This window comes from Mirounga leonina, unplaced genomic scaffold (genome assembly GCF_011800145.1).
Source record: "Mirounga leonina isolate KUSES-001 unplaced genomic scaffold, KU_Mleo_1.0 Mir_151, whole genome shotgun sequence".
NCBI classification, from domain to species: domain Eukaryota; kingdom Metazoa; phylum Chordata; class Mammalia; order Carnivora; family Phocidae; genus Mirounga; species Mirounga leonina.
This window is the reverse complement of record NW_023270377.1, coordinates 583,613-597,305: the sequence shown is the minus strand read 5'-3', so window position 1 is coordinate 597,305 and position 13,693 is coordinate 583,613. Positions and strand designations below refer to the sequence as shown.

At 55.6% G+C, this 13,693-nt stretch overlaps 1 protein-coding gene across 1 annotated transcript in view; it reads right to left on the bottom strand.

Moving 5' to 3' along the window:
• The window catches only part of PASK (PAS domain containing serine/threonine kinase), a 37,690-nt gene extending 23,997 nt beyond the window's left edge, over positions 1-13,693 (bottom strand). The window contains 6 exon segments of the mRNA XM_035006712.1: positions 659-793; positions 1,327-1,461; positions 2,171-2,341; positions 2,914-3,146; positions 4,888-5,059; positions 13,540-13,693. Of these exon segments, the coding sequence (XP_034862603.1) occupies positions 659-793; positions 1,327-1,461; positions 2,171-2,341; positions 2,914-3,146; positions 4,888-5,059; positions 13,540-13,587 (894 nt within the window). The 5' untranslated portion in view covers positions 13,588-13,693.

Here is a 13,693-nt window from a genome sequence, read left to right as displayed (position 1 = left end):
TCAGAGGGCTCAGCTCCGAGCCTCCGGCCGGCCAGACAACCCGGGAGTGCCTACAGACATCCCGAAAGCATCTCGGATTCCTTGCAGCAGCAGAAGGGACTTTAGGCAAAAATCAAGGGACACTGGGCTGTGACATCAGTGGAATTCACCACAATGAGGGTCATTTGTGTGAAGGCCGCACGCTAGTAGGAAATGGGGCACCTGGGAACTGGGAGGATTCAGTCGGTAACAGAACCTCTCTCCACCAACCCCAAACCTCCACTGTCCCCAGAGCTGCCGCCCCCCCATTTGCCTGCCATCCTGCCCTCAGCCAGTTCTCCCTGCTCCTCAAGACCCCCAGACCTCCCAGTAAAGAGCGACCCCAGCAGGCGATCCCCGCTCCAGGCTCCAGCGGGAGGACCGAGGAGACCGGTGGCCCGTTGGAGAGCCGCACAGGCTCTGACCCTCGCTCAAGGCTTTGGGACCCAGAGAGCAGGCAGCAGACCCGGTGCCACTGTGTGCACGTGGGACGCGCCTGCTGCCAGAATCACCAGCCTGTGTCCCCAGGCCATGGATTCCAGTCTAAGACTCTATGGTCCCCGAGTAAACAGACTCCAGGGGCCACATGGCCCCAGGTACAGCTGCAAGGTGTGGCCGTCAGGGGTCCGCAGGGTCCTACCTGTGGGACAGGCTCGCCGGGGGGAGGGAGCTGCACAGAAGGGATCAGGTCTGCGATGTGCTGCCCGAGCGCCTCCTCCCCAGACCCGTACCCGTGCAGGAGAGCAAACAGGCTGTCACAGGACGTTATGGTTCCCTTGGAGGAAAAACCAGCATCGTTAAGCGTCACGGTAAAAACTTCTGGCACTTCGGCTTCAAACATCACGGAACGCCAAGCCTCCAGATTGAAAGCAAGACCGTTAGCAGCGCTCCTGCGGCAGGAGAGCACGAGGTGGGCACGAACATTCCTCAGGTCCTCGTTCTCCCGCCGCCGGAGGCACCCCAATTATCGACCTCTGGAAGCATTCTGCAGATGCCCGGCACGGCCAGCCCAGGCCCAGGGGGCGTCTGAGCCCTGCGTGCCGGCCACCATGCCGACGGCTCAGCACACGCTACCTCACTAACGTGCTAAGACAATCCCAGGTCCCGGTTACACCCCTTCTACAGATGAGGAGACCGAGGCCCAGGGAGACTGCACCCCTTGCCGAAGGCACACAGAGAGGGAGGGGTGCCGCGGGGCCGACCCTCCACAGGCCCCAGGGGCACACGGTGGGCCCCGGCGGCGGCTGAGGCCGGGGAAGGCGACACATGGTCAGCCCCACGCGGCTGGGACGCGGAAGGCACACTCACATCGCCCCGGAAAGCGACCCAGGCGGACACCCGCTCCACAGGTTCCAGCACGACCACGCGGCTGCGCTCCTGCCTCACCCTCTTCATCCACACGGAAACCGGGGTCTTCTCCCCGCTGCGGCTCACCACGTCTACCTGCGGGGACGCACAGCCTTGGCCCCGGCCCTCCCCAGCCCCGGTGCGGGGGCGCCTGCAACCTGTGCTCCCCTGCCCACATCCGAGCCTGACACCGAGCCTTAGTCTGAGAGGACGCTGTCTCAGAAGAGAGGGTTTTCTCGTCAGCTTCTGGGCAGCGGAGCGGGAGCAGAGCCGCCCGTGAGCTGCTTCAGGGAACACACGCCAATACGCGCTGAGCAGTCAGTGTTCTGCACAATCGTCAGCCGCGTGGACAGTCCCCAGGACAGAGCGGCGGACCGCATCTCACGTCCCTCGGGGACTGGGCTGAGGGCTCAGCATCTCACGTGCAGTTTAACCCGTCAACATCCCAGCTGATGCATCACACGGGGAGGCCCAACGCCCCGGGGAGACCTTTCCAGCCGTGCCAGCCCCGCCAGCGAACACCAAACAAACAGCACTGGAGAGTCAGGGGTGCAGACAGTAAGATCAGGGCACTCGCCGCGGCATCCTGCCGGTTTGCAAACCACCGCCCGAGCTTCCTCCCTCGCAGGCGGGGCCACCCCTCACGCCAGGCCTGCAGCCACCCCCTTCCGCTCCTGGGACGCTCTGCCCGCCACCCCAGCTGCTCCCCACACCAGCACCGAGGGAGGACGGCGGCCATGGTGACCAGTGACCGGCCGTATCTGCGGCGGGCCCCCAGCAGCACACCCCGGGAAGGCGCACTCACCACTGTGCCGGACACGACAGCGGCATGGCCGTCGGCCTCCACGTGCTCTTCGCTGAGGGCCTTCACCACGTCGGAATCGGGCTTCAGGAAGAACTGCGTGAGCTTCTGGCCGATCAGGTCATGGCTGCTGTGCCCCAGGAGCTGGCAAGCCTTGTCGTTGGCAACCAGGATCTGAGGGTCGCAGAGAGGACCGGACACAAGCATCACCCACAGCGCCTCCAGCTCTAACCCGTGCCCCCCAGCGCCCTGCGGTTGGCGGGCTCACAGCCGCGACGCCCTGGGCACCTCCGGGTCTTAACCACGGGGAAACAAGAAGTGCCAGCACCACGACCGAAACCAGGTTTCCGTCACCCGCCAGGGTGGGCACGCCCCACCACCAGGAGCACGCGGAGGAGATGAGGACTCGCACCACTCCCCGCCCACCTAATGATTTCGGTTATTTGCCTGTAAATGCCCACGGTGCGCACACGGCCACCTCAGACCGTGGATCCCCGTTCTCATGGTCGTTGAGCCAACCCCTTAGTGAGCACAGGGGAGTCACGCGGGTCATCCCTGTCCTTGAGTCTGTACCCTGATGGGAGGATTCAGTTTGTTTTGATTCATATTCAGGTCTCTTTTGCTGCCACGGAGGCGGAACCAGGTGCTTCCCTAGCTGCACTCCACACACACAGGTTCCTCCGTCCGAGGCTACAGGCCGGAGGCACGGACCACACTCACGCGGGGTCACGAGCCAGAGTCAGTACCTCTGTGGTCGTGGCGTCCACAGTGAACACAGCCTTGTTCGGGTTGCACACAGGGGTCGGGAGCAGGGGCGTGGACCATCCTGAGGACAAGCCCTGCAGCAGGGAGCAACAGGACACGCTGCCCAGGGGCCGGGGCAGTTCCGGCAGCTCTGGCGGCACCAGGCAGTGCACTTTGCTGGTGCAGATGTTCTGGGCAGCCAGTGACGACAAACAGTAGGAATTCCATCTGTCTTCTGGAAAGAAAAGGAAAAGGAGCTTTAGACCTCACAAGGCTGCCAGGAGTGCGCTTCTCGAACATACCAAAGCACACAGCCCCCGCTCTCAAGGCCTGCGAAAGGATCCAAGGATCACATCAACGTGCAGAGTTCAACCTTCACCCTCCAGTGTCCGTGTGAATGGCCCCGAGTCCCCCTGGGTGCCGTCCAGCCACAGAGCACATCCTACAGGAGACACAACGGCCCAAGCTCAGCATTTCTGTGGAAACACTCTCTGAGGTCCCTTCCCACCACCCAAGGGGTGTTTTCCTGTGTCTGCCCTTACAGACCCACAGCCCCTCTGGCTACCCACCGGCACTTATTCCTGGAAAGTCGCCCAAATCCAAGAGCTGCCTGCTCACTCGGCCCCTCCCTCCATTCCCTCATTCACAGGTCAGGTTCACTCACCACCCCTCCAGAAAACCTGCTCTCAGTAACATGTCCAGTGGCCCCAAGATGCTCAACCCCATTGCCAATTCTCAGCACTCACCCTACCCCAGCCCTGGGCCAGGGGCTTGCTCCCTGCCTCCTAAACCACCTGCCCTTGGCGGGGCTCCCTCTCCCCTCCACCTCCCCGACCTCTCACCACGGCAGAAGCCCAGACTCAGGCTCACCCCCTCCGCTCCATCCCACCCACTCTGCTTCAAATACACTCCACATAGGAATGTGCTGCTGGCCCCACAAACCCCTGCCTTGCCTCTCTCCTTTCCTATCTCAGCAAATGGCAACTCCATCCTCCCAGCAGCTCAAAATCCAGACAAAAACAACTCTTCCCTCCTTTCCCCTTCTCAGTTCACAGGCCCACCCTGGACCGTTCTCTGGGCCTGGAAACCGCATGGCCATCTGCTTGGCCCTCCACTTCCCTGGCCGCCCCAAGCTCAGCTCAACCCTCCTCACACCATGGCACAGGCACCGCAACCCTGGCTCTGCCCCTGGTCCCCATGCAGAGACCAGGAAGCCCGTGCTCCTGAGGACAGCTGCCTGCCTCACAGACCTGCCCAGCCCTCCCCGCAGAATCTCTGGTCCTCACCAGGAGGACCCAGAATCTCTTCCCCTCCAAACACTCCCATCCTGTGCTCCCAGGCTGGTGTGTGAGCTGAGTTCCAACCCTCCTCTTCCTTTATGGGACTGTTCCCCTCCTCCTCCCTCCCCCGGCAGCCTCGTCCCCCAGCTCCGGACCTTCCCATTGTCCTAACCGACTTCCCCACACTCTAGGTCCACCCAGCTGCAGGCCTGCACCTGCTGTCTCCTTAAGCACCCCCTCAGACAACGAGCCCTCTGAGCTCTGGAGGCACCAGCGGACTTGGAGAAACAAGTGAGTGAGTGGGCAGCAGGTGCCTCAACATCTCGGCCCAGCCCAGGCACCGCCTCCCGCACTGGGAAGCTGGCTGCCGCTGAGCCCGCAAAACTCGTCTGCATGCGGGAGGAAAGCATGAGCCTGCCATGCAGTCAGTAAATAGTTACTGAACTAGATCAGCCAAACTGTATTTCACTTGCACGGCAGCCCGGCCCAGGATCGTGCTCACACACACTCTGAAGCAAGGCAAGTCTTGGGCCCAAGAACCACAGCAGCACGACGGCCCGGGGGGGGGCCATCAGCATCGCCACCAGGGCACACCGAGCACCTCATCTGCGAGAACAGAAAACCCGATCAAAGCCTAGAGTGACTCGTCATTTTCATCTTCAACACTGACGCCCACAATGCCCAGGAGGGGGTTACCGGAGAGGCCCATCCTGCTCTGGCAGAGCTTCGAAAGCCCATTCCTTCTGCTCAGGTGTCTGTGGGCCGAGGACAGGGACTCGCTGGGCTCGGAGGCAGTCCACACAGCTGGGCTCTCGGGGGAGCCTCCGTCCTCCATTGGGAGCCGGCTGGCCAGGGCAGCAACCGTCAACTAGAAAACAAAGTGGACCCAATCAGCATCGGCAACACAATAGTAGGAAAGCAGTTTAACCAACTAATCCTTCGGCAGGTTGAGTGCAGCTCAGCCCCAAAAGGCTCCCACGCACCCCATTGCCACGTGGGCCAGGACCTCCAATGCAAGGCCAGTGACCAAAGTCCTGCTAAAAGAAGCTCTTTTGGAGAAATGCAGAACAAGAGATGGGAAGAGAGAGGGAAACAGAGGGAAAGAACAGAACAGGGTGCGAAGAGGCCATAAAGGCTACAGCTCCACGCAAACTGAAGAATGCTCCCGATGCCACGAGGGCCCGCCGGCCTGTGCGCCTCTGAGTGGCCCCAGCCTTCCCTGAATCCAGGGGTTCTGACCAGCTGCACCCAGAACCATCCAAGGGGCTGCTGACAAACAAGCGATGCAAAGCCATAGCAGAGAGTCTGGAGGTAAGCCTGGTACCAGGGATTTGTGGTTTAACTGTGTGGTTTCTAAGTACTTGTAGATTGGCAAGCAGTCCTAAGGAAAAAAATACAGAAAAATCTCATGTGTCCTTCACAGTTTCTTCCGGACAGTGCTGGAGGCCCGGGCCAGGAGCCTGGATGAAGGAGGAGTCCAAAGGACTAGGGCAATGTGCCCACCCCAAGCCTGGGTGCCCTCTCCACGATCACCTTCTGAGCATGTGGAACCCACTTCTGAGACCCGCACTGGCTTCTTCCCCCATCAGGGCTCCCTCGTGGGTACACAAAGGCCCAAAGACTGGCCAAGGAGCTTCCTTTGCAAGAAGACCAAGCTTCAATAAGCAGGCGGGGGCACCCACATAGGACGGACCTGCTATGGAAAGAAAAGGGGGGCTGACCCTCCCACGCCACATCACAGCATGGAACTCCAAGGAGGCCCAGCCCGCCAGTTCTATCCTGGCTTTAGGTCATCATGAATATTCACCACCAGCACAGAAGGGCAGTGGCTTTCATAGTTACCAGTTTGTGAGCCCAATTTATAATTTTGCATATGGGGATAACCGTATGGGGTTTCTAGTACGCTCACGCCCCAGGCCCCTCAGCTGTTAGGGCCTGGCCAATGCCCGCCTCAGCTGCCAGCTTCTGAGCATGGTGAGGCAGGGGTCCCCAAGACAGACAGAAAACTGAAGGCCCCACTATCACCAGTGTGGAAGGATGTTAACATCAAAACATGCCAAAGACCTACACAAATGGAGATTGGTACAGCAGAGGAACATAAAGGACAATGGAACATAATCAGCTTCAGAAACAGACCTGCGTCTGTTAAGGAGCTTGGCACAGAGTGAAGATCAAAGGGGAATGAACAGTGCTCCCCAGCACAGTGAGGCCCTGGACAGCCCCCTGGCCTTCCAGCTTCAGCCCCCTTCTATGCAAAATGTGAATAACGATAAGGCACATGTCACAGCACTCTCGTGAGGACCCAAGGACCTAAGCTGGGACTGCAAACCATAAATGCTGAATAGCTGTGAGCTGCCAGTTTTAAAAAGAATTAGCGTAATTAGACCAGGGTGAAGTTGCATCCCTGTGACTTGCCATGTACAAAAATTAGTTCCAGGTGAATTCAAAAACGAAAGATAAAAGTTCTAGAAAAAAATAAGATAGAGAATACAATGGTCTGGGTAACTACCGAGCAGCCCTCGCATTTCAGAGCAGCTAGAGTGCATCAAGGGTATCGGTCTGTGGCATCTCTGAGCTACCTGAGAGTAAGACACACGCTTAAGAAGATAAAGATGCATGTGGGCTGGAGCTAGACCTGTGAGCGAGTCACCCTCACGAGACGGGGCCCCCTCAGAGAAGGCAGGGGTCCTGAGGAGGAAAAGTGTGGCCCCAGCTCAGCAGCCTGGGCCCAGGCAAAAGCAATCTTCCCTGAAGCAAAGCATCCTAAATACAGGTTTCCAAGAGCAAGACCAACCAAATATGCTCCCTTCCAATGACGAAGACAAGGAAACAAGCCCCCCTCAGTGACAGTCTACAGAAAAATCAAACAGATTCAGACACAAGAGAACATCAGATACTAGAAATGACTGTGTATATGTTTAAAACACAAAAGATGGGAGTCACAAAAGTGAGCAGAACAAGAGTTTCTCAGAAACAACTACATATTCAAAGAATCAAACCAGCTTTCTAGAAATTAAAATTTTAAAACTTCAGCATTAAAAAAAATGAATTTGTAATTTAAACTTACCCTCAAAGATCTCTAGGCCCAGATGGCTTCACTGGTGAATTCTCTCAAATGTTTAAGAAGGAAATAACATCAGTACTACACAAATTCCTCCAGGAATAAAAACAGGCTGAGCATATCCAGCCAGTGTTTGAGGCCAGCATCACCCTGATGCCAAAGCCAGACAAAAACATTGCTAGAAAAGGAAACTGCAGACCAATAACTCTCATGAACAGAGATACAAAAATCCTCAACAAGATGTTAACAAATCCACCGAGGCAATATATAAAAAGGAGAATTCACTACAACCAAGTGGGGTTTATCACAGCAACAAAAGACTAATTTAACATTTGGAAATCAGTCAACGTAATTCACCATATCAACAAGCTAAAGAAGGAAAAAAAAAGGGGGGGAAATCACACAACCATATCAATTGATGTCAAAAAAACGTTGGACAAAATCCAACACCCCTCCACAGGAAAACACACTCAACAGTTAGGAAGTGAGCACATCCTACCCCTGCTCAAGAGCATACATGAAGAACCTACAGCCAGAGATGCTTGCCTTCCAAGGTCAGGGGCAGGGTGAGGAAGGCCACGTAGCCTCTTCTCTTCAGCACTATCCTGGGGGGACAGCCAGTACACAAAGGCAAGAAAAAGAAATAAAAGGCACATACACTAGAAAGAACAGCATAAAGCTATCTCAGTTCACAGATGACATGATCATATACGTAGAGAATCCTAAGGATTCATAAGAAGACTAACAACCAGAGATTTTTTTTTAAAAGGGGGTGGAGGGTAAAGGTTTTCAACAGACACTTCACCAAAGAAGGCGTACAAATCACAAAGAAGCACGTGAGAAGAATGTTCACCACCGTTCGTAACATGGGAAATGCAAGTCAAACTGTCCCGAGCTGTCACATACAAGCACTAAGGTGGCTAAAGTTACAAAGAGTGGAAACACAGAGTGTCGGTCAGGATGGGGAGCAGCCAGAACACTCAGAGTACTGGCAGGAAGACACGATGTGCACACACCCACGCCGGAAAGCAGTCTGCCAGTGAGCCCAGGACACAGTGCTTGCATGAGATATCTGCCCGGGAGGGAGAGGGAGACAGCGATGGCCCCGATGGGCCCCAGTGCCGTGGAGGTGGGCCAGAGAACACTTCCTGCAGGATTCCGTCGGCGCCAAGCACGCACCAAGACAGGCCTGATCCACTGGGGCAGAAAGCCAGGCGGGCGCAGACCAGGGCCAGTGGTGCGGAGGGCGGGGGCTGACTCAGAAAGAGCACAGAGGGGCTTTGGAGGGTGATGGGAACGCTCTCCAACTCCACTGTGCTCACGATCCTGCAGCTGTGGAAGCATCTCAACACCCCCTGAACTATGTACTGACCATCAGCACGTTTTATTGTCCGTAAATTCTCGCCATAACGTTAATTTTTAATGTCAATGAATGAGTAAGACAAGCAGGTAGTCACGGCTGGAAAGAAAATTAGAGGATCGGTAGATCTGTGAATAAATAACCCAGAATGCAACTCAGGGAAACAAGAACATAGAAATATGAGAGAGAAGTTAAGAGATAAAGACGGGGAGAACTGAACAGCTAACTGGAGAGGGGAGAGGAAGAAACATTTGAAGAGGTAAGAATGAGCAACAAATCCACAGACCCAGGGCCCTGAGGGGGGCAACCCCACCTACCAGCTGTGAAAACCCGACAGGAAGCCGTGGCGTGGGTGTGTCCAGGCAGGAATAACCAAACTGATCAAAGGAACGGAAGACGACCAGCCCCGGACCCACGAGGCTGCCAACACTGGACGCCTGACTGCAGGAGCAGCTCCGGGCACTGGGGGGGAAGCCAGGCAACTCCATGTCCAGCCAAGAAACAGTGACAGCAGAGCGACCAACACGCCGCACGCAAAAAGCAATGTCCAGGACACCAAAGACTTAACTTGTGAAAGTAAAACACTAAACTTTTAGAAGAAAATTGGAAAGACCTTCGGTAAGACTTTGGGCAAGGAAGGTTTTCTTCAGCAAGACAGAAAAAGCTCTAACTATAACATAAGATTGATAAATTTAACATTAAAGTTGAGAATGCCTGTTCACCAAAAATACCTCAAACAAAATGATATAAACCCCAAGTTGGAAGAAGAGATTTGCCACATATAGAACCAGGAAATTAATATCCAGGGTAGTTTAAAAGGCCAATAATTTAAAATTTAAAAAAACAGAAAGTAAAAGACACACAGCTCCATGGAAAAATGGAAACGAAAATTTCACAGAAGAGAAAGTGGACAATAAACCTACAACAAGAGGCTTATTAGCTTTATTAGCATAATTGTGACAATTTAACACCTACTAAACCAGCAAAACTTAACAATTCTAATAATATTAAATATTGATAGAGATGTGGATTAATGGGACTCGAACAAATTAATATAATCTCTTCTGAAAACAATTTAAGTCCAACAGTAACCTACTAGGACAGTATATCCCACTCTTAGACTTCTATTCTATAGGATCCTTGCACATATGTAGCGAATCACACTCAAGAATGTTCGGGGCAGCATGGCTCACAATGGCAAAAAAAAAAAGGAAGAAAAGAAAAAAACCTGAACACTCATCAATAAGAAAACAGATTTAAAATTCTGGTATATTCATACTATGAGTTATAAAAATGAAAACAAATTCTATATAGGCAATGATGATAAATCTTAGCAATATAATAAGCGAAAAAAATCAAGTTACAAAAGACCATCAATAGTAAAATTCCCTTTTTACAACGCCCCCCCATCTACATACATTGTTCAGGGGTACACATGAATGTGAAAAACCCAAACTTCGGGCAGGGGGGTTCCTCTGAGGGTTCAGCAGCAAACCAGAATGGAGAACCGCACAATGGCCTAGGATCTTTCGGTTCCTAATTTGGGGGGGGGGCTTAAATGAGTTCACTTCGTTGTTATGATTCATGACTAATGTCGCATTCATCTTTTTGAACCATCAGCTAGCATACACTAAAAAGTTAAGAGATGTTTTCTAAACATATGTATATATCCAGGGCTGGACCATAACAGCAGCAGCTGATACTGAACCAAAAGAGTAAGAAGCAAAAGAGAAATTAAATAGCAAATTACTAGAACGTATTGCTTTCCTTCTCTAAGCATCTAAATGGACTAATTATTTCTAAAACAAATAACATCATGTTTTCATTTCTATTTCTACAACCAACCTACTGACAAAGCACAGAGACTTGATTATAGCTTCAGACTACACTGTGAATGTCATAGAACTCTGATTTGTAAAAAACCAAAAACATGACTCTTCAGACTACATTGTAAATTTACTAATAAAACTCTTTAGAATACATTGTAAGTATTATAAAAGTTGACTTTGTAAAAGTAACAAGAAGAGGGAGAGGAGGGAGGGAAGTGAAGGGAGGGTAAGGGCCAATGCTTGGTCTTGCATGGGAGGAGGTAGATTAAGTCGCGTCTAAAGCTGACAAATCAAGTGGATGTAGGAAAGCCAAATCGTTTTTCCCTTTGTGGCTTCTGTGCCCTCTGTGGTCGGCCACATGCCGATTAGCGTGGCACACCACATCCACGCCACGTGGAACAGAGGCCCACAGCACCTCTGCAGAGCCACCCAGCGCCTCCAGCTCCACAGGCCTCGGAGAACACAGAGCCTGGCTGCATACAACCTTAGATCACTCCTTTTTCACAGGTTTAATTCAAAGGCTAACCAGAAACTCCTGCCAGTCAGCCCTAAGTTTTTAGAACAGTTTTCCTGGGTTCTGGGGCTTTTTGTACCTGTTCTGAGCAGAAGATATAGGACGTTGAACCCAGAGAGGACCTGGTGGTGTCTCAGAGTGATCCTATTGCTGTTGCTAGTTTTGATTTCAGAAGGCATGAGTGACCCCTCTCAGACCAAAGAGAAGCAAGGAGAGGTTTGCAGGGAGTTTCTGGGAAAGTACTCAGCTTATGGGTGAACTTCTTCTTTTTTTTTTTTTATTTAAAGATTTTATTTATTTATTTGAGAGAGAATGAGATAGAGAGAGAGAGCATGAGAGGGGGGAGGGTCAGAGGGAGAAGCAGACCCCCCGCTGAGCAGGGAGCCCGTTGTGGGACTCGATCCAGGGACTCCAGGATCATGACCTGAGCCGAAGGCAGTCGCCCAACCAACTGAGCCACCCAGGCACCCTTATGGGTGAACTTCTGGAAGCAACCATCTTTCTCCCACAAGCTAGAAAGCAAAGAGCTCCAGTTGCTCCGACCGCTGCTGTACCACCAGTAACAGAACCAGCCTCAGGACGAAGCCAACACGGTGGACAGCAGAGCATAAGAGGGCAAGGATGTCATTCTGAGGATAAACCTACCCTAAAACCTGCCTTGCTCTGGACTTCAGGTTTAGGGGCCAATAACTACTCACCCCCAGAGCCTCTCTGGGACTGTGTTTCTGTTTCTCGCCTGGGGGCATCCTAAAGAATATCTAGGATGATGGCTGCTGTGATGGAGGATGTAAGCAAGGGGCATTTCCCAGACCTGAAAGGTCAACAAGGGCTTCCGGGAGGAGGCACCAGCGGAGCTGAGCAGGAAAGGGGAGTGAAGAAGACTTTCAGGCAGACAGAGGCACCCAAAGACAAAGATTCCCACAGCACCCTGGGGGAGGAGTAAGTCGGGCCTAACTCCTGGGGCCTCCGATGCCTGCCCAGGCAGTCTGGACTTTTCCCCAAAGATCGACTTTAAAGGGGCCTATGCTTGGAGTAACACGACCAGAAACGCAGTCTACAGAGATCACTCCAGGGGCAGGGGCACGGGTCTGGGGAGGGCGGAGGGAGGCTACAGCAATACAGGCAAGAAATATGAGGTCTTAAATTTCAGCAGTGGCAGAAAGATGGAGTGGGGAACACATTAAGACCATCTGGCACAGGACTGACCTAGATGTACTGGGTGATGAGGCGCCGAAAGGAAGGCACCGAAGGGTGTCAAGGCCGCATCCCCGTTCCGCGCTCAGGCCGCCGCGTTGTCTGGGAAAAGAACCAGGGAAGAGGGGCCTGAGGATGAGGCCAGCCCTGTATGGGAAAGCCCGGTGGAGACGTCCGGCGGCAGTGCGTGCGCAGCCCTGCCCGCGCGGGAGGGCCGCTGGGGACCGCAGAGAACCCGCAGCGCTCCCGGGGCTCCCGCACGCGCCTCCCCGCAGGACGGCGGGCAACGGGACGCCAACAAAACGCACGCGGCCGGCTCCGGGATGGACGGTGCGCCGGCGGGGCTAGGCCCCGGCGCGGCCCCGGAGGGGAGGGGCGGCCCGGTCCCCCTCGGGTCCCCCGGCCAGGGCGCCGCAAACGGTCGCCAGGCGGCCGCGGGCCACCGCCGGCCGGAGCGGCACGGAGGAGGCGCGGGGCCGCAGGGCTCGGCCGGGGCTCAGCCACCGGCCACGCCAGGAGCCCCCGGGGCCCGGGCCCGCTCTCCCGAGCGCAGGTGTCTCGTCGGGGGCCTGCCAGGGTCCCCCAGCCAACTCGCTTCACCGCGCCGGGGGGAGCCGAGCCTCACTCTGGCCCACCGGCCAATCGTAGAACAACCCGTGTCGATCGACAGGCCCTCCGAGCCAACCACTAGCGCCGTGGGCGGGACTCAGCGAGCGCCAGCGGGGAAGCCCGCGCAAACGGTTGCTAGGGACGCACCGGACTCCCTTTACGGCGCCTCCGAGGAACCAAAAGAGACGGCGCCTCCGCCCGCCAGGTCTGACCGACTCCGTTTCCTCCCGCCTCCGAGTCCCGAAGGGTGAGCAGCGCGCAGCTGCCCTCTCCGAGGCCTCGAAGGCGGAGGGCGCAAGGAGGCTCCCTCACGGCCAGGCACGCCCGCGGGGTCGAGGGGCCGACGGAGGCTGCGGCCCGCCGTGGACCGGGTCGGCGTCCTGGGCCCCGACAGGCTGTCCCCGCGCCTGCGGACGGAGTTGGCGCCCCGGTGCCCCGGCCCCGGGCCTCGGCTCCGACCCCGGCACGAGCGCGGACGCCCGGCGCTGAGCGTTAACTGGAGGCGGTCCCTTCTCACGGGCTGAGTCCGCGCGGCGACGTCGGGACCAAGTCGGCCAGTGCACAGACGCAGCCGCCGAGGCCCGGAGGGGCCGGCGCGCCCTCGACTGGCCCGCACTTTGCAGCCCCACGCAGAGACCCTCCACGAGCCCACGTGCCCCAGCATCGCCCAGATTCTCCTCTCCGCTCCCCTGCAGCCACGCTTCCGTGCGTGCGGCCCCGACCGCCCCCGTCTCTTCCCCGCACCTCGCCTCCAGAAGCCTCCGGTGTGCTCTCAGATTACCTGTCCCGAGGAGGTGAGGCTGGCTGCTCCTGCGGCTGAGGAGCGCATGGCCTCTCGGGCGAACTACAATTCCCATGAGGCGCTGAGGCTGCGCCGGCGCGTCGGGGTTCAAACCTGGGGTGGGATCCCATTGGCTGAGCCAGCACTGAGGCGG